Source organism: Coregonus lavaretus, assembly GCF_964263955.1.
Source record: "Coregonus lavaretus genome assembly, chromosome: 2".
Lineage (NCBI taxonomy): Eukaryota > Metazoa > Chordata > Actinopteri > Salmoniformes > Salmonidae > Coregonus > Coregonus lavaretus.
In genome coordinates this window covers 16,210,450-16,231,151 of record NC_139989.1, presented here as the reverse complement: position 1 = coordinate 16,231,151, position 20,702 = coordinate 16,210,450, and the positions used below count along the sequence as shown (strand labels likewise).

At 46.8% G+C, this 20,702-nt stretch overlaps 1 protein-coding gene across 1 annotated transcript in view; it reads left to right on the top strand.

The window, feature by feature from the left end:
* LOC311149049 (transcriptional activator GLI3-like) overlaps positions 1 to 18,388 on the top strand; it is a gene marked incomplete at both ends in the record, with an annotated part of 83,386 nt that extends 64,998 nt beyond the window's left edge. The window contains 6 exons of the mRNA XM_084186150.1: positions 2,308 to 2,448; positions 11,791 to 11,940; positions 12,218 to 12,382; positions 12,633 to 12,917; positions 14,984 to 15,383; positions 15,945 to 18,388. Coding sequence (XP_084042276.1) covers positions 2,308 to 2,448; positions 11,791 to 11,940; positions 12,218 to 12,382; positions 12,633 to 12,917; positions 14,984 to 15,383; positions 15,945 to 18,388 — 3,585 coding nt within the window. The remainder of the gene's footprint in view (positions 1 to 2,307; positions 2,449 to 11,790; positions 11,941 to 12,217; positions 12,383 to 12,632; positions 12,918 to 14,983; positions 15,384 to 15,944) is intronic.
* Between the last annotated feature and the right edge of the window lie 2,314 nt (positions 18,389 to 20,702).

Below are 20,702 nucleotides of genomic sequence, written 5' to 3'. Positions count from 1 at the left end.
TTATAGATTACTTTCATCTTGCCGTTCCTCTGTTTAAACTCATCAAGCTGACCCTAGGAGAACGGCAAACTGTTCTTCAGGTCCTGGACCTCTCTGGTCAGGTCGTCCATTATTTTATTAGTTGACTCCACCAGTATTTGGACACAACACTTGAAGCTATTTTCTTGTTGTTGTAACAACTGCTTGTAGAACTATTTTTGTTTGTTTAAAAGATCCTTCACCTGTGATAGAGAGACACCACTGTCCTCAACTTTACTCCCGCCGGCTTTGGTCTTTGTCATGGTAGCAACGTAGGTTACGCTGTACTCCTCGCAGTTCCAGACATGGCAGGTCGCAGGGAAGATTGGAAACAACAACAGCAAACTTCAGGGATCTAGACAGCCACAAGCCCGGTACAATCCACGGTCCCAGCCACAATGGCTAAACGCGTCGCGGGCTGAGTTCTAAACTTCAAGAAAACCTAGCTAGCTGCCTATCAAGCTAGCTAGCTGCTACACCAAACAGCTTCTCAGACCCGGCCTTGGTCAGCAGGATTACTGGACAGATAGTAGCGGTCCCAGCAAATGGCATCCGATTTGTTGCATTACCGCCACCTACTAGACTGGAGTACAACTCCCTTATATTTTGCTTGAAAAATAAAATAAAGAAATACCCTACCATCTAACACTACACTCACATATTCAAAAATATAATTAATAATTAACACCACCCTACTGCACTATTTAAATATATTCATTCCTACCTCATGCCCTCAACCTAAAATGATGGGACATCACCACGTAACACTCCCTGTAACTCTTCTGATGTCAAGTCTTGCACACCCAAAGACCTCTCTGCAGCTGCCACCACAACCTCAATTTTCTTCGACTTACGTTCCATCCCTGCAGTACAATTAATAACCATTGCTATAAACGCTAAAAATCCAATCTTACTGAAACATATATCACTTGTTGGCCTATCCCTCTGTACTGGTACATATCTACTACTCTCACCACTCCTCCCCTTGACCCATCTTCCTCTACTTTCTTCAATGCCTCAGCATATGACAACTTCTTCACTACTCTTACCCTGGAAACCTCAACCTGCCTCTCTCGCACGGGACATTTCTGATCCCCAGTCCCATGGGCACCCCTACAATTAGCACATACCACTACTTTCCCCAATGCTACACATTCCTTTGTCTCATGCCCTTCTGCACACTTCTCACACCTTGGAACCTCCCTCCTACACACTGCTGCCAAATACCCATAAGTTTGACACCTGTAACATCGTAACGTATTTGGCACATAAGCTCGTACAGGATAACTTATATATCCTAACTTCACTTTGTCAGGCAAAGACTCAAATTCAAAACTCAAAAGAACAGACAATGACTCTTCTGTTTCCCCACTCTCGCCACCCTGTTTGCGTCGCACCAAACGACGAGCATCACAAACCCCGGGAATCAACTTTTACATCTACTGCTACCCCAGTAATCACTCCTTTCAATGGCGCCCTTTTCTTGAGGATGAAACAATTCACAATTCTTTCCCCCATTTGTTTAACTCTGAGCGCCTTCTCCCTCTGACCAACAGAAACACAAACAATTATCACTAGACCACTTCTGGTTACCCTCACCGATTCCACTATACCCAACGCTTTTTTCACCCAAAAAACCACAAATGGATCAGCCGAAAGGCAAGGGTTCACTTTTTCCAAAAACTTCACTCCTACTGTCACAGACTCATCTTTATCCTGACCCTCTGTGCAAGCCTCGGGCCCTGAGTACTTCACCACACCTACCACATCCGATACTTCACCCTCATTCACTTCAATTTCTCCTCCTGTCTTCAGCTCACTTTGCTTACATTTTCTACCGTTCTTCTTTAACAAAGCTCACAATCTTCCTTCCTCTCTCTCTTAGACCTCCTCTGCCTCTCTTTTTCCTTCCATTCCTCCTCCGTCATCCAAGTATATGTCTCATGATGATAATACTGCACTTCTCCTGACATACATCTGTTTCTTGCTTTCTCAATGGATACCATTTATGAGGCTCAAAAGGTAGCTAGCTAGTAACTAAACTTTTTCAATATACTTTCAAAACTTTCCAAAACAACAAACAGAGCTCTCCCTCGTTCCGCGTTCAACAGGAAGTGACGCGAGTGGGGAAATCTGTCCTCGCTGTAACACTGTCAGTGTTTGGTCATTGTAACACTGTCAGTGTTGGGTCATTGTATCACTGTCAGTGTTGGTTCACCACTGTAAAACAGTCAGTTTTGGGTCCTTGCTGGAACTCTTTTATAACTGTGTTGTGTTTCTGTACTGTAGGACCATCCTGATGGGATGACTCTTGTGAAGGAGGAAGGGGACAAGGACGACAGCAAGCAGGAGCCAGAGGTGGTGTACGAGACCAACTGCCACTGGGAGAGCTGCCACCGGGAGTTTGACACCCAGGAGCAGCTAGTGCACGTGAGTACCTGGTCATTCAGTATTGTAGCCTTCATTTCCAGGAGGCAGAATCAATATGAGACTATGGCGTCTGGTTTTGCGATACAACCTCTATCAATTTAAACTTCAAAACTTTATGATCCATTTAGAATGCAAATAATAGCGCAATAAATAGGGAACAAGGTTTAGGAGTCCATTTTAGGAGCCCCCAACTCCTCCAAGTCAACTGGTCCTATAGTTCTCCTGGACTTCTGTCCCCAGCCCTAACACCCTCTCCACACTCTGGTCCAGCAGCCTCCCCTGTATGTCACCATGTTCAGTGTTCAGTACAGAGTGTTCTGCAGCCTACAGGCATTGAGTAATGCACTTGCCGGATTCCAGATTGGTTTCGGGGACGATGGTTAATGGCCTCAAAGGCTGCCGAGCACGTCTCTGTTGTGCTACGACACTAACTGATTTGGCCGGCACCGACTAGACTCCGAGTCCTGCACAACCAGGCCGTGAGCCTCCACTGTTCTGTACTGTATACAAGTCTGTACCGTATTGACTGTAATATACTCCCCCCGTCTGTCATACAGCTCCTCACACTTCCCTGGAGATGGATGACTCTCATCCTGTAGAGCCTGAGGGCCTATTCTTAACCCAAATATGAATGATATTACAGTAATACTGTATCACAAGCACTATGGACGCCACTTACACTGATGCTATTACTGCTGCTGATGCCGCTGGTGCTGGACTGGTCTCCCCTGTGACCGGCTGTGTGCTACTTACCACTAGGCCCACTGAGAAGGGAGATTTGACTTTACACTCAGTGTTTGATACATGAGAGCTGGAGCTGAGGGGCTGATGGTGAGAAGGAAGCCACCGTGGTGTCCCTTTCAACTGCATGTATCCTATCGTCAAGCACACACACACACATGCACGCACACACAAACACACACACACACAGACACACACACACACCAACCACCCCCATCAGCACACATCTGAAATAAAGATCCCCAGCTCTCCACGGCTGTCTATCCCGGCGTCTGACATTGCAATCCGCGGCCGCGGCGGTAACCCCTATCTATAATTGATATCCTCAGCGCGGAATGGGCTGCCTCCCGCGTTTGAAGGGCTCTGCTCAAAGGTTGAGGATCTTGACAACTTCTTGCCCCTGTTTCCGTGGGGCAGGGGGATTTGGGCTGGGGGGAGGGGGGTGCATCATACTGGGTAAGAGCTTGTTCACTCTCCTTTTAGTTTCACCAGGTGACCGTCTGTCTGAGCCTAACAATGTCCACTCTCCACACACTAACTGTCCTAACCTCACATAGGTTTCACTGTTGTGCATCTGAGAAGAGATATTGTTCCATGTAAGGAAATAATCAACACATCCTCATTGTCTTTTCCCCTTGAAAGTTCACTCAGAATAGTTTTTTTCTGTCTGTCATTGTATTTTATTTCTCATTTTATATGCCCATGCAGATAGGGGTAGCCGGGACATGCTAATTAAACTATTTGCCTAGCGAATCCCCCCCTCGAATTCAGCGAGTGGGGGAGAAAACCCTCTTATCTCCAACCCTCCCCCTCCTCACCCCCACCCCCTTCAGTAATAGGATAAGTACAGTATTTGGACCACAGTGTCTCTCCTCTAACGCTGGGGAGGGGGGGTTTCCATACAGCCAAACAATGGGATATCCCCTCCCCCTTTATTTAAGCTTGTCTTCTAGAATGGTTATAGAGAAAAATAATAGAATATGCTTCCAGTCTGGCTTTGATTAGTAGTGTGAGGTAAAGTTAACAACAGTTTTCTGTTCTGATACATTTGGAATTGTTTGATTGTTTTCTATCGATTGTTCTTTGTCGATAGTCTGATATTAGTGACGTAAAAACTCTAAATTAAACTGCTATTTGAAACAAGTGAGGTAAATTATACACTTCAAAACTACTATTTGAAGTGTTAAAAAAGTGATGGTTACATAGATGAAGAAGAATTAATCCCTTTGTTTTTGGCTTGGTTAATTTTAGAATTTAAATCCGCCATACACCACCCTCATTGCTTTCCACCTTGTTCAAAAGCGGCTCCTGTCGCGCTCCTGATGCATATTTTTACACTCTACAAACGCACTCGCACCAGGACGCGCTGTGCCGTTCCTTTATCATCTGCGTTTAAGCGCTCTCGGTGCCGCCGATAAGATAAACATCGCATCTACGCAATTTAGCTCACTTATCTGGCCTACCCAGTCAGCAAAAGCGAGGCGGGTGTCAATTTCCAGTTGCTCTATTTATTTAATTTATTTCTCCCTCTCTCTCCATCACTTATTTTAACTCTGCCTCTCAACATCAACCTCCCTCCCTTCACCCTCTCAAGCTCCAGTACCTTTTTTAGCATCACTCTCTCGCTCCCTCTCTCATTTTCTCTTTCGTTTTCTCTCCTCTTCCTCTGTACGCTCCGAGGGAGCACTTTTAAAGATAAGCGGTTGGTGCTGGATTCTTTAATGTCTCTGTCTGAGATGTTTGGGGGGGTTTTGAACTGGGGTGGCTTTGGAGAGATGTTGCAGAGACTAACTGGGGAGGGATCAGAAAGGGTCTCAAATGGGGTGACCCTGAGACGGGGTGTGTGTGTGCGTGCACGCATCTGTGTGTACGTGCACACAATCCGCACATGCATGTTGAAAGTAGCGGTCAACTTCGACTCTCCCCCCCACCTTGATACAGTGCTATTCTGGGTCATCTCCCTAGGTGGCGCTGTAATGTTCTTGTTCTTAGATGGAGATGGCATGATGTTAGCATTAGCTCCCCTGTTAGCTCCCCCAGTATACAACCATGCTATAAGGCTGTGGTTGCAGCCTGCGTGCCTCCCTGGTGTTGAGGGGAGATAAAGTTGGGCTCAGTCAGAATGCGGCCCCCTCTCCGCCTGCTGGCGCAACCCTTTAATTGGTAAAATGCAGATTCTTTTTTGATCAGGAGAAGGATTAGGTACCTTATCTGTCTGGAGTATCTTATTCCAAGATGAAAAGGCTGTGCTGAATTACACATGCCAATTCTAACCCCCCTCCCTCTCTCCATCTCCTTCCCTCCTTCCCTCCCTCCTTCCCTCCATCTTCCTCCCTCCTTCCCTCCCTCCTTCCTTCCCTCCATCTCCCTCCCTCCTTCCCTCCATCTTCCTCCCTCCTTCCCTCCCTCCTTCTCTTCCTCCTTCCCTCCATCTTCCTCCCTCCTTCCCTCCCTCCTTCCCTCCATTTTCCTCCCTCCTTCCCTCCCTCCTTCCCTCCATCTTCCTCCCTCCTTCCCTCCCTCCTTCCCTCTCTCCTTCCCTCCCTCCATCTCCCTCCCTCCTTCCCTCCCTCCTTCCCTCCATCTCCCTTGCCTCTTTTCCCTATTTTTTCTTTCTTTACACAAAGTGCTTCAGCAATTGACATCACAAAAGAGCATATGATTTATTAGGCTCTGTTTGATAAAGCTAAACGGTGTTGCGGGTCCCACAGCTTAGTGAAATTGCCTTGTAAACAGGCCCTATTTTCATGCACGCTTGCATTCTAATGTATGTCCCAGAAAGAGCTTGATAAGGATACACTGTAGATGGATTTTGAAGTGGTGGGGGAAAATGGAGGAAAGTAGCTAAGTATTGATGGGATTCTGTGTATCTGGTGTGTTTATGTGCATGCATGTGTAGCTATAATACATGCACAGCAAATTCTCCAGTGTTAAATCAACACTGAGAGTGTTAAGTTTAACACTGAAAGTGTGGACCCGTATAGACACTTGAACAGTGTTAAATTAACACTCTGCTTAGTGTAAAGCCTTATTTTTATATTTCCCATGGTGCCTTGCCTTTCGAGTGAATTGTAGAGATACCATCCATTACTGCATTTCTTAGTGACAGAGACATGTTTGTTGCATTCATCCATTTTCAGTCCTTTGGAATTCACCAAGTAAGATCCTAAGCGAATATGTTAACATTAAAATGTAATTATTTAACACAATACAATACGTATTTCATAAGGCCTTATTTTGAGGGCCTAGATTTACCCTAATATAGTGGCCTAAAACTCATGGTTTAGAGGCCACAGCAGGCCTGCAAGTCACATTACACTGGCTTGCAAAGTGACGTGTAATTCCTATTGGAATCTAGTGATGTTACGTTTGATACTGGAGCTCTGAGGCATGCGTCAAAATCGCTAAGCAGCTAACTTCAAAGCAGTGTGCCGATGTGTGCATCACTTTATCAGAAGTACGTCATCAATGACGTCCAAAGCTTCGTTTGATCATGTGGGTTTTCCAAAATGCAGGAACCCACTGATTTTGCCGTGGTTCCGGTGCTTTCTTCGATTAAGCTGCTTTCAAACACCGACCTCTACTGGATACGGTACATGTAATTCCATCTGACCGGTTTTTTTAGCAGGAATCCCATTGAAGTCACACTATTTTGTGAAACCACACTTTTCTGCACTGTTGTTCAAATAAATGTTTTATTTAGTATAGTATAAGCTTCTGTCATAAGCATCCTAAATAATGCCATAGATTCAGTTTTCGAAAAAGAGTAAACTTGAAGGCAAAAAAGGGAAGCATGATGTAAGATGCAAACCTGGTATTCCAGCTGATTATAGGCTATTAAAGCCAACGACTTGCCGCTGCGCAATGGAGTTTTGATAAAATCATTGGAGAAAAAATTATAATCTGATAATCACACGTTGCTATTTATTGCTGACCAGCAGATGTCACTAATTGTGAACAGATAAGGAAGCTCTGAGTAATGAACCTATTTTCGACACAATTGGCTGGAAAGCCTCAATGCTTCAGGAAGCTTCGTTTCCCCGTCACTATTGGAATCCAGCCAGAGTGGGGATAGCCAACCTTTGGAATTTGTAATCACCTGCAACCTGCATTCAGAATGACTCCCAGGGTTGGGAAGACAATGATATAAGACTACCTAAAGCATCTAAACTGGAACAACCATTTCAGTAACGGGTGCAATAAGTCCAAGTAACATATTAGTTTAGAAAATGTATGTAATTTATATTTGAGTAGCAAAATATTAATTAACCAATCAATGTACAAAACATAGATATTGAAACAAACAGTTCTAAAAATCAACCTACAATAGAGCATGCTGGGAAATATGATAATGATGGGCATGGTTTTGGTTCACTCTGTTATTAACAACAACACAGGGGTTATTTTACACCAATGAGTGTTAATTTAACACTTACAGTGTTACTTGTTCTGTTACACTGAAAAATCAACACTAGGTAACACTGGCCAATTTGCTCCGTGGGTGTAAATCCATGAAATTATCTTTGAGTCTGGAGTGAGTAAAAAAATAAAATATATACATTTCCTTTGAGTATATTTTGTACCTGTCCTATACAAATAGTGCACATCAAATTGTGTGTGTGTGTGTTTGTATATCAGTGTATTATATCAGTGTGTTATACACTGTAACATTGGTACGTCACTTTATATCTGTAAGCGTATGTGTACTGTAGTGTGTGTGTGTGTGTGTCTGAGTGGCCGATAAGCTGGCAGGGTGAAGATGAATAACCCGCTTGTGTGCTGTCGCCACCGCAGCTATCAGCACCAGTTTGTCCATTACGCCAGGTCCAACACGGCCTGTCTGTCCATCCGCTCAGCATTGAGATTATTGATTCAATACAAATTGCCATTAGATAATGACCATTAGGGTCGTCTGCGGCCTGGACCCCTCTCTGTCAGTGCCGGGCCCCATGCATCACGACCGTCAGTGGCCCCTGGTCATTGGTACATTGCTCTCAGCTAGGAGATATCGAACGGCGCGCGGCGCAGACTGATCGCTTGCCACAGGGATTCCCTCACAGACGGAGGGGAAAAGGGAGGAAAGGAGCGAGGAGCGGTTTTCCGTGTTGTGACGGGAGGAGGGAAGATCAATCTAAGGGAAAACGAATGTCCACGGCTCTCGATCTCCACTCCCCAATCGTTTTCTCTCTGGGATTATAATTTTTTTTGTCACTCCAAAAGTGTAAACGTGTCAGGTTGAAATGAATGGAGAACCATTGTTGATACATAAAGTAAATTGGAGCCGGAACTTAACGATTGCATTGTGTAACGTATTGATGTAGTTGGACTATGAGAGCAGAACAGGGCAGGAAAGTGCACGTGGCTGGTGAAGAGATGCCAGTTTTAGTGCACTTGTTCCGTCATCATAGGGGCTGTGTAGGACACCCCTGGCTCCCACTACATAGGGGGTTAGTTAAGTGCAATTGTTCTGAGACTCGAGGGCCCATGGGGGCCTTTCTCTTGAAGTAAGGTCCGTCTTCATAGGGTTCTGTCTGTTTAGGGGTACATCCCTTCCTTTGATGGGAACAAAGGTACTGTGACGGTGCCCTGGTCAGGACCCCACTGGCCTGTGTGTTGGGTCACATACTGGACAGGGGGAGGGGCTGCTGGCTGGGGACAATGCTACCTTTGTCTGGGGACTGTCATGCCTGGAGGTGCACAGCAAGTAACACACTAGCAGTTCATCATACACACAGTCTCTCTCTCTCTCTCTCACACACACACACACACACACACACACACTGCCCTGACTTCTTGGAAGTGTCTTTATAAGTATGTGGGTTCTTCAGCAGTACAGTAGTTGAAGAGGCAGGACACTACAGACACAGGCTGCCTTTGTGTCATAAAGTGGAATGGGAGGATGAACTCCCCTCCCTCTGCACATCTTTACCTCTAACACTCTCCCCCTATCTTTTTCTGATTCTTCTCTTCTGCTCTTCCCTTCCTGTTGTTTGGTTGTTCAAATGTGTTACAAGAAAATATAAAGATACTCTAACAATGATTTGTTTCTCCCAGACCTCTCAAAGTCAAGTCTGTATTTATCCCCCTCTTTTGTTCCCATCTCTCTCTCTCTCTCTCTCTCTCTCTCTGTATTCCCCCTAAGGCAGAGGTCTCTCTCCCACTCTCTGCTCAGGAATGTAATAAGACGGGTTCCTTTTGGTCAGGATATTGTGTCTGTCTCTCTTATTTTAAATTGCTCTCAGAAAGGCCCTTCAGAGGCCACCACACTACACTGTTGTCTTTGTGAGAGGGCCAGATGTTGACTTCATCCCCGGAGGATTCCATGTCAGTCTGCCTTTTTTTTTCTTCTTCTCTTTTTCTTTACCCCTCTCTCATCCCCCTTTAACCGTCCACTTACCCCTTTATACTGGTCAGTGTGTAAGACAGAAAGAGAGAGAGAGAGGGGGGGAGTGAGAGCGAGAGAAAGCAGGGTGTCTCATGCTCACTAGATATAATGCTTCGCTGGAGTTGTAAAGCCCTGGCATTTGAGATGCTTTGAGTGAACTTCGGATTTTCTCGCCCCCTCCCCCCGTCCCTCCCCTCCCGTCCTCCCGCCCCCCCCCCCATAAGCCTCAGATTGGAAGTTGCCACGGCAGCACAACTGTCAGCACTTGTCACGGAGGGGCAGGAGCCCCAATGTGATGGGAAGTGACAGGGTTTTATTTGAAAAGCCTGTTCAGATCGGACACTGAGACTCACAAGTCTCCTGTTTATTCCTCAGAGTACAAATTTGAACAGAAGAAAAAGGAATGGAGAGGATGAATATGAAACAATGGGAGGAGATAGAAAGTTAGCGAGAGAGAGGGAAAATTATTGGGGAAACAATGATGGATGATAACAGAAAAGAAAGCTAAGAAAATATATGATGAGGAAGGAACTTCAGTAGGGATTTAATGGACTTGGCACGACACTTTACAAAGTAAATATTAAGTCTCTGTCAACTATTGACCTCTGTGTGATTTGGTCCTTATTTTGAATGTTCCTTATCCATTAGAGACATGTTTTCCCCACTCTGTCATGTGCATACATACATGATGTGTGCAACAGAAAGAGTTAACTTTCTCCAACTGTTGTTAATTGCTTCCTACTGCTTCCTCCTCTGTGACACTCAGAGTATGTGAGCAGAGTTGAGCGGTCGGCAATCCCGCTCATCGCTCATGGAGTGGTGCGCTACAAAAACGCTCTGCGCTCACAAGAAATAAAACTGCCGCTCCAAATTCACTCCATTCATTAAAATCACAAGTTGACCAACACCCATCTATTTTTGTGACTACTTGGACCTACCATTTGATTTTTAAGTATTGAAATCAAACCATATGATTTGAATGAAAAGTATTTTAATAAACATGAAAAGGTGAATGTAAGAATCACACATAATTTCAAATAGGCTACTTGTCAAATTAAACAGCATATAAACACTCTAAATAGGTCAGGGACATTAAGCACTCAACATTTAAACAACATTTCATTGTATTAAATCATTATAGTCTATAAATTGTGCATATAGGCTGTGACTTACTTAGAATTAAATACAAATTAAACAAAAAATGCCTTATTAGGCTCAGTGCCTTTGAATCCATTATTAAAAACACGAGTTTGGCCAGAGTCTGTGGCTTCAGGTTCATGCGATGGTGCCTGGAGAGCAGGCCAGCAGCGGAGAATATCCTCTCCACGCTTGCAGAGCCACTGGGGATACTAAACACCCTTTTGGCCACTTGCCAGGCTGGACAGGGATGCAGGGTTGTATTATTTTTTCTATAGATAGGCCTAAAGGTTTTTAGGCAAAATAACTCAATCAAAATGGAAAGCTCCTTGAAAGTTGGAATATGCCAGGCCTATTGTGCCAAAATCAATTATTATTATAATATAACATCTGATTTTTAGTTTATAAATACTTTGCTACAATGACACACTTAGCATTTTTAGCATTTGCACATAGTAAGTACACCATCATGCTTTCGGGATTCGTGTCTTTTCAGATTCCACAATGATTCTTTAGTTGTGGACACTACATCACCGCACTCCCTCTCTTGCTCCTGGTCCTCATCTTTGTAAGTCACCTTGATTTTGCACCTGTGTGTTTGATCAGTTTCTTTATGAAAATATTTAGCGAACTTCATGACAGTAGCTTAAGCAAGGGGCTATGGCAGCACACAAGTACACTATAAATGCATGCTGGGCCAGGCATGCCCTGAGCTCGTGAAGTGAGTGCTACTGGAGCGAAATTGGAGCGGGCGAGAAGGCTGACGCTCCAGCCTTTGGGAATCTCGCTCCACGCTCCAGTCAAATTAGGCACACTCCACAACTCGCTCCGCTCCAGCTCCGCTCCGCTCACATACTCTGGTAACACTGCACCTATTCTGGGTCCCTTGGCCACCTTGTGGTGCTCACCAGTCACTACACGCCTGGTTAGAGCAGCTTCAGTACAGACAAAATACTGTTGACTCATACCGGTCTTGATTCATAGTGAATTATTGAATCATAATGAATCAATTGAATCATAACAAATCACATTGAATCCAGATTTACATGTGATTGACCACTGCTTGTTTCCTCTCTCAGCATATCAACAACGACCACATCCACGGGGAGAAGAAGGAGTTTGTGTGTCACTGGGATGAATGTTCGCGGGAACAGAAGCCCTTCAAGGCCCAGTACATGCTGGTGGTCCACATGAGGAGACACACCGGGGAGAAACCACACAGATGCACCGTAAGAACGCTCCCACAACACTCTCACAGTGTTTATTTTACGTCCATGGGCTTAGATACATAAAGAGATAGCTGTTGTTAGATGGCTGTGAGTATGTGATGATGGTGCATCCTTACATTTAATAAACAGTCTGTCACACTTCTACCTTCGTCAGTTATATATATTGTTGAGGTAACTGGTCTCTGCCAGGATGAAGCGTTAGAGCTGTGTTTGATGAGTGTGTGGTTTCCCACTCCTCCTCGCTCTCTTTTCTCATTCTTCTTCTTCTTCTGTGCAGTTTGAGGGATGTCCCAAGGCCTACTCTCGCCTGGAGAACCTGAAGACCCATTTGCGCTCCCACACTGGAGAGAAGCCGTACGTCTGTGAACACGAGGGCTGCAACAAGGCCTTCTCCAACGCCTCAGACAGAGCCAAGCACCAGAACCGCACACACTCCAACGAGGTACACACACACACACACACACACACATAAACACACATGTTCACTCACAGCACGCACACACACACACAGCTCAGCAACAAGTAATCTCCCTACACCACTGACTAAGCAGTTCATTGCTGGAGGCCTTTAGAAACAGAAGCATCCTGTCACTGGCCCCATCTGTTCTCCTCTCTCCTTCCAGAACATAGAATGAAATAGAACAGTATACTAATATTCTATACTAATAATATAATGCATCTCTATGTTCCAGAAACCCTACGTGTGTAAGATCCCTGGCTGCACCAAGCGCTACACAGACCCCAGCTCCCTACGCAAGCACGTAAAGACTGTGCACGGGCCAGAGGCGCACGTGACCAAGAAGCAGCGCAGCGACGCCTACCCACGACCCCCGCCACAGTCCCGGGAGGGGGGAAACGGACAGGGCCGGTCGCCAGGGCAAGTAGGGGGGTACGCAGACCAAAGGGAGTACAACCACGCTACCTCGAAACAGGATGAATGTCTGCAGGTCAAGTCCATCAAGACGGAGAAGCCTATGGTGAGCCCCTCTCTGAGGGCACACAGTAACACACACTGCATGATGGGATAACCCTAGAAATAGAATTACTGCTGTTGGTCCACCCATCACGGAATGTTAAATTGGATGGGGATGCCCGTTCTAGTAATTATATTTCTATGGGGATAGCAGCCCATCTCTATCTGAAATGTCACCTTAATAGTTTCTAACAATGCTCTACTGAGTGTACAAAACATTAAGAACACCTGCTCTTTCCATGCCATAGACTGACCAGGTGAATCCAAGTGAAAGCTATGATCCCTTATTGATGTCACTTGTTAAATCAGTGTAGATGAAAGGAAGGAGACAGGTTAAAGAAGGATTTTTAAGCCTTGACACAATTGAGACATGGATTGTGTCTGTCTGCCATTCAGAGGGTGAATGGGCAAGACAAACGATTTAAGTGCCTTTGAACGGGGTATGGTAGTGGGTGCCAGGCGCACTGGTTTGTGTCAAGAACTGCAACGCTGCTGGGTTTTTCACGTTCAACAGTTTCCCGTGTGTATCAAAAGTGGTCCACCACCCAAAGGACATCCAGCCAACTTGACACAAATGTGGGAAGCATTGGAGTCAACATGGGCCAGCATCCCTGTGGAACGCTTTCGACACCTTGTAGAGTCCATGCCCTGACGAATTGAGGCTGTTCTGATGGCAAAAAAGGAGGGGTGCAACTAAATATTAGGAAGGTGTCCCTAATGTTTGGTACACTCAGTGTATATTCACTTTAACTCTAACCATGTAGTATACCATGATGCTCACTTAAACCTAACCTGATTACTGGGACGTCAGCCAGGGATGTCTACAGCACATGAGTTTTATGTGTGATCTAACCTCTTCGAATAACCCTATAACAAATGAATGTTTTCTTCTGTCCAATGCTCCGTGCATTACTCTTCCCTCTCTCTCTATGGACAGTGGGTAATCAGGTGAGATAGGTGTCCTTTCATGTTGCCATGTTGCATTTGTAAAAACCCTCGTGTCTCACTCACCTTGTTAACATCCTTTCAGTAGCCATTTCATCCAAAATGAGTCTGTTTTCCTCTTATCCTCCTCCCTTATGGCATCATCATTTTGCTCATTAGTCATCTTTACAAAACTGTCCACGGTCGCTGCCATTATGTTTAATTTTTTTTACACACTTCACATTGCAATGTGGCAATGAGAAATTGTCTTAATTCTCATGAAAACATTTTCTTATTTTGGAGAGTCATGTTTGCCCAAAGCAAGTTAAATGCCTTGGGGCAGAACTAAGTACATTTCCAACAGTGTTTATGTGTATTAAAAGTATGCCCAACACTGCCTAGGGCTCTATTGTGCAGCCAAATGCATTTGGTGGAATCCGGCCCATTCAAACTAAAGGAAAGGAATGTCTCGCTTTGCAGTTTTGCACCGTGCCAAAAAGTGATTATTTTTCTCTTCACTGATCTCCATTTTGGGTAAATCAGAGTAAACAACCCTATTAGGCCTTAGTCAGTCTGAAAAGAAGCCTTTGTCCACCCCCTCCCCCACCCCCTTGTCTGAAAATAGTCTAAACCCCACTACCTCCTCAGGAGTGTTTGTTATAGAGTCTGGACCGGTCCATTGGACGGCACACAGGGGAGGCGTTACTCATGCTTCCGTAATTCACTTGACATTGTTTACAAAACAGAAGACATTGGACAAACCCACAGCTCTGAGAGAGTAAAGTTTGTCTGTGTTTATGTCTAATGCTGTAATGACAGTTAAGTGCAAACCTGGTCTATAGATATGAAGGTGGTATTAGGTCATGCACAGACTGAATGCGTTAATATGACCAATCACAATCAGCAATGTCTTTGTGTTATTGTTTACTCCTGTGGAAAGCATGTCCCAGGCAGCTGCATCACATGGTGTCATCATGTGTTTTAATCATATGGCTCAGACCTTTGAGAAAATGAATGTGTCCTCAATGTGTCACATGTAGTTGGTAATAATCGAGCTCTATACTTCTTCTCATCCCTTCCCGTTTTTTTTTCTTCTCTCTCTTACATCTGTTTTCATCTTTTACTTGATCCCCCACCCCACCGCAGACGTCTCAGCCAAGCCCTGGCGGTCAGTCTACATGCAGCAGTGACCAGTCCCCCATCAGCACCTATCCCAGCCATGGAGTCCAGCTTGCTGTGAGGGGAGGGGTGGTGGGACTGGGCGAGGGGCCGGGAGAGGAAGACGAGGAGCTGGAGGAGGAGGAGGAGGAGGGGTTGGAGGAATTGGAGGGGGGCCGTGACGCCCCCATCATGGATTCCACGGTGTCGACAGCCACGGCGGCTACGTTGGCGCTGCAGGCAAGGAGGAACGTGGGCCGGCCCATGAGATGGATGGAGCACATGAAGATGGAGAGGCTGAAGCAGGTGAATGGAGGAGGTGGAGCCCTCATGCCCAGGCTGGGCCCCCTGTCCCCCACACCGCCACCCAAGGGACCTGCCGTGCTGGGTAAGGATCCACCATGCTCATATCCACAACCCTGTCTGGGTCCTCTGAGGCCATGCTTATGTTACACAAAGAATAATAGTGTTTTATTACAGGGACTTATGCTGAGAAGTGTGTTTTACACACTTGACTCCATGGACATTCAATATCGGTAAAGGCCAATAGATATGTAAAATAATATTGACACTAATTTTGGGTTGTGAAAAGAACTCCAAATGTCTCAGCAGATCGCGGTTTGATTACCTGGAATTTCCCCCCCTGCAGATCGGACTTGAATTGACAGGCTTAACATATGTTCCGCTGGAAATCAGAATCAAACCCATATCATATCACATCATATATCACATCAGTGATTAGAGCATGTAATAGAATTTCATGGCCAAACTGTGCCAGTTGTGTTTGTGAGAAGGTTGCATCTGTTTGAGGGATCTCTCCTCACTTATATTGTGCTCATCTTTCTCTTTCTCCACCCTCTCTTTGTTCCCCCCCCCTACACACTTCCACCCTTGTTCTGTCTCTCTCTCTTTTCCTCTCTCTCACTCCCCCCCCTCTCTCACTCCTCAGGTCCATGCCTGGGCAGATTATCCCAGCCCCAGCCTCCTCCTCGTCCCGAGCTGGGCAGCACAGAGCTGACGGTGCTCAGCCTGCTCCGTGGCATTGAGCACGGTGACCGGCGGGACAGCAGTGGCAGCGCCACCAGTTCAGCCTACCTGAGCAGCAGCCGGCGCTCCTCGGGCATCTCGCCGTGCTTCTCGTCGCGGCGCTCCAGCCAGGCGTCCCAGAGCGAGGCAGCCAACACCCCTGGTCACCACCGCCGCCACCACAACCTTAGCTCCACCGACTCCTACGACCCCATCTCCACCGACGCCTCACGCCGTTCCAGCGAGGCCAGCCAGTGCGGGGGAGGAGTGTTTGTGGGTGGAGGGTGGGCGGGCGTCGGGGGAGGGTCCAAGGGGATGCTCAACCTCACGCCGGCGCAGCACTACAACCTGAAGGCCAAGTACGCTGCTGCCACAGGCGGCCCACCCCCCACTCCGCTGCCCAACATGGAGCGCATGAGCCTGAAGACCCGCATGGCCATGATGGGCGATGGCCAGGATGGAGGTGGAGGCAACCACGCGCTGCCCCCGCTGGTCAGGCCGCGCCGCTGCAGCGACGGCAGCACCACCAATGGGTACGGGGGCCACGGCGGGTACCGAGACTACCGGCGAAGCGGCTTCTACCCCGGCGAGGGCCCGGGGAACGGCCCGGACCGGAGGGCCAGCGACCCCGTGCGGACCCACCCTCAGCAAATCCACCCGGAGTTCTTCGGGCTGCCCCAGGTCCAGCGCTTCAGCAGCCTCAACAACATCCACCCACTTCCCCCTCTATCAGGCCTCCAGAACCCCACAGCGGAGGGCCGCAGTTTCAGCCTGCAGAACTACACACGCTCTGAGGGGAATCTCCAGAGAGGGGGCCTGCTTTCCTCTCCCTGCCCCCCCAGCATCCTGGAGCATGTGGCCCTGGAGGCCCTGGCCATGGAGGAGGAGGGAGCCCTGCTGCTGGGGGATGAGGACATGCTGCCTGACGACCTGGTGCAGTACCTCCGCTCTCAGGACCTCCGCTCACAGGACCAGGCAGACTCCTACAACAACCACCTGGAGAACCATGTGGCTGGGGACAACGGCCATCTCCCTGGAGGGGAGTTACAGGACCAAGGCCCAGGGCTGAACCAGTGCTTCCACAGTCTCCAGCAGCACCACCAACAGCAGCAGGGCCTGGAGAGAGAGGGCCCCAGTAAAGACGGCATGCCCATTCAATGGAACGAGGTGAGCTCAGGGAGTGCTGAGAGGTCTCCCCAGAGGCAGCCCCAGGTCCAGGCCCAGCAGAGGTGTGGCCGATGGGCCACCACAGAGCAGCACCAAGGTCTGGGTGCCGGTTCGCCGTTCGGGAGGTTTGGGAACATGGTGGTGCAGCAGCAACAACAGACGGTTACTACCAGAGACTTCCAGAACCGCTGTGCCCAGCCAGGCCAGCCCCAGCCCCTATGCAGAGTCAATGGCGGGGTGAAGCTAGAGGCGACCACCCACTCCTGCATGGAGATGAAAGGGAACGGCCACAACCCCACACACACTTTCGGCCGGCCTGACTTCTCCCAGATCTCTGTGGGGCCTCTGCCCCAGGGCTACAGCCAGCAGCAGTACCAGACCCAGAACCATGGAACCTCCAGGCAGATTGGAGATAACCTGCTCCTTAGCCGGGCCTCCATGGACAGCCTCTCCAGCCTCTCGCAGGCCTCAGCGCTCCACCACCACCCCCAGGCCCCCGCCCCTCGCCTGCAGCAGGCCAACAGCAGCTACAGGCACCCCGCCAGACCACAGCAGTACCTGAATGCCCAACAGAGCACCACCAATGGTAGCCATGTCAACCTTACCCAGCAGAACCTCACCAAGCAGCAGCAGAGTCTGAGGAACCAAGTCAGTCACTGCTCCCTGGCCCACCAGGTGTCCGGGCTGAAGCTGGAGGCTCCCGACCAGGGCTACCTGGACCAGGGCTTCAGCGACCAGGCTGTGTGCTTTGACCCGGTGGAGACCAAGGCCTTCTCTCCACTGGAGGAGCAGTGTCTGCTGGAGACCATGACCGAGCAGGTGGGACTAGGCGGGGATTCCTCGGTCCCGGCCTCCCTCCTCTCCCCGGCGGCTGACCAGGTGACAAGCACGGTGGACAGCCGCGTGGGTGGCTCGGCCAACGTGCTAAACAACGTGTTGGCACTGGATTTCGGAGCCATGATAGAGGACGTGGGGGTAGGCTACAACCAGGGTAGTCTGGTGTCGGGGGTGATCAGACCCTCCATCTTCCAGGGCGTGTCCCGGAACTCGTCCCGCCTCACCACACCCCGGGCCTCCGCCACCTTCCACAGCACCGCGGTCATGATGCCCTGCAACCTGAGCAATATGGCCATCGGGGACATGAGCTCCCTGCTCACCACCCTCGCTGAGGAGAGCAAGTTCCTAGCCATCATGCAGTAACTATCTCCCTCCTTCCTTTATTCCATCCCTCCCTCCCCTAAAAGGAAATAGAGGAAAAAACTGATGCATGTAAAGAGGGAAAAAGTCGGCAACGCTTAAGACAAAGCGACAAATTACGAGTTTATTATACTTACATAGTGTTCCCCGAAACAAATTTGTTGCCAAACTGATTTATTTTATAAAATGTCATCCCCTCTCTTCCGAGACAGGGGATGTGACAAAAAGTATATATAGATATATTCCTTTTCTGGAATGAAGGCTATTTTTGGAAGCCCTTCCCTTTGTGTTACGATGGTGAGCGAGTGAGGCCTCTGATGGCCTCTCTGGTCTCGTCCCTTTGAAACAGTATTCTGTGTATCGTCGCTGTTTTTTTGCTGTACACTGTTGGTATAAATGCATGTTGTATTCAAGGTCAAACATAAACACTGTCTTTATAAGTACGTAGACTAGCACGTGCCAAGTATCTAATCCTATTGGATGTGCCATTTACCATAATGGTGCAACGGATGCCCATGGTGTTATCTTTCTATAATGACTTGCTTTTTAAAATGATATTTACACCTTTGCTATCGTCATTTTGTTAGTATGTTACTTTTGCGAATATGTAAATGTTAGTGTTTCAGTGCTTCTACCAAGTCTTACCAATTGGTGGTGTGTGTTTGACAGAGTATTCCTATAATATGGTATTGAGCCCACATTTAAAAGGACCAGCCTTCAAAGTCTTAGAATTCACACAAGCGCCATAAGTAACCCTTTAGTTCATACTCCAATGGCTTGATTTACAATGTCTGTAATGGGACTCACAGGTGTATATAACAATGTGTTTTTTTATATTTTCTTTGTGAGAATAAGATTCTTGCTGTCAGATACCACAGATCATCCATTAATTCTAAGCGCAGCATATGATTCACAGACAGAAAGGGTAGCATTTGTATGTTTTCTGTTTGTTTTTTATCCTCCATTGTATTTCACCATTTTAGAAATGTGATCCTTATGTCTATTAGACATTCAAATAGTGGATAATCCATATTCTATTCTCCAAAGGAGTACAGTACAGCACTATGGAGTGCAGTGACTCTTTCAACAGTGTTAGTATCGCCTTGCAGTCTCACATGACAGTGTGTACAGTTTATTAAATAGTTTCCTTAGTCTTCAGTGGCAAGACAATGAGGTACGGAATCGTTTTGGTGTTTTTTGGTACTTTTTGTCTTTTGTAGCTGTGCATCAATGGTGTTTTGTTTTGAAAGAGGTAAGAATTCATTCCCTTGTCAAAGGACCAGAGGGAATGGCCATGAGGTATGTGCCTTAAAATCTGCCTGTCGGAAAAGAAAAAGATCACTGCCAATCTTCCATTGTTAATTATGAAAAAATATACACATTAAGTGTTTTGTGAGACCTGTAAAATTTACATAAACATTTATATTAAAAAAAGGATTATCGAAAAGTTTGAGATGTGTAAAATGCATCTTTTTTTTCTTCTTTTTTTTTCTTCACATTTTCTTGCCTTTTTTTTTTTTTTATACCTGTAAATACATTATTCTTTCTGTAGGTTTAGCTCAGATATGAGGATGAGGCACGAGAGGCCAATAAATAAATTACTCTTAAAGCAGGGATTCCCAGACCCTGCTTCTAGTCCTGGCAGATTTGGCTCTGAGTGGTGCACAGAGTGCCCAGCACTGCCTGTCTGCCAGAAGAGCCACTGCTATTTTATAACTGACCACAAATGTTTGTATGGTTTTAATAAAAAAAGGAAATTATATTTCAAGTCTCCTGTCTTGCATGTGTGCTGGTTTGGATACGATATGAAACACACTCAGATGGATAAGGGACCGATCTTCCATAGGTTACATGGGTTTGTTGGACTTAGCGAAAGGTCATCAACCCACCACAACACATAAGTAAATGGGATAGAATGAACCATTCATTGACCGAACGTCACTGCCATTTCTGCATGAGACAAACCACATTACTAAGAATTACTACATTACTAAATCACTGCCCTTGAAATGGGATTAAATCACTAAACAATGTATGTATAAACCTCAGGTTCAGATTGAAAGCTTCTGTACTCTCAAATCAAATGTCGTGCCAACATATTGGGTTAATGTCTAGCGCCAAACACTTTTTGTTATCTAAGAGGATAAATTACACACACCAAAGGGAAATGCAACTTGCTAGGCCACTGGTCGAACTCACTGACCATCTGTATCAAACTATGTACCCTCAATTCTTACACATTGAATTAAGGAGAAGCACATATTCTGTGCTTTTGTTGCCCCCTTCTGATCATGAGTAAGAATTACATTTAAATTAC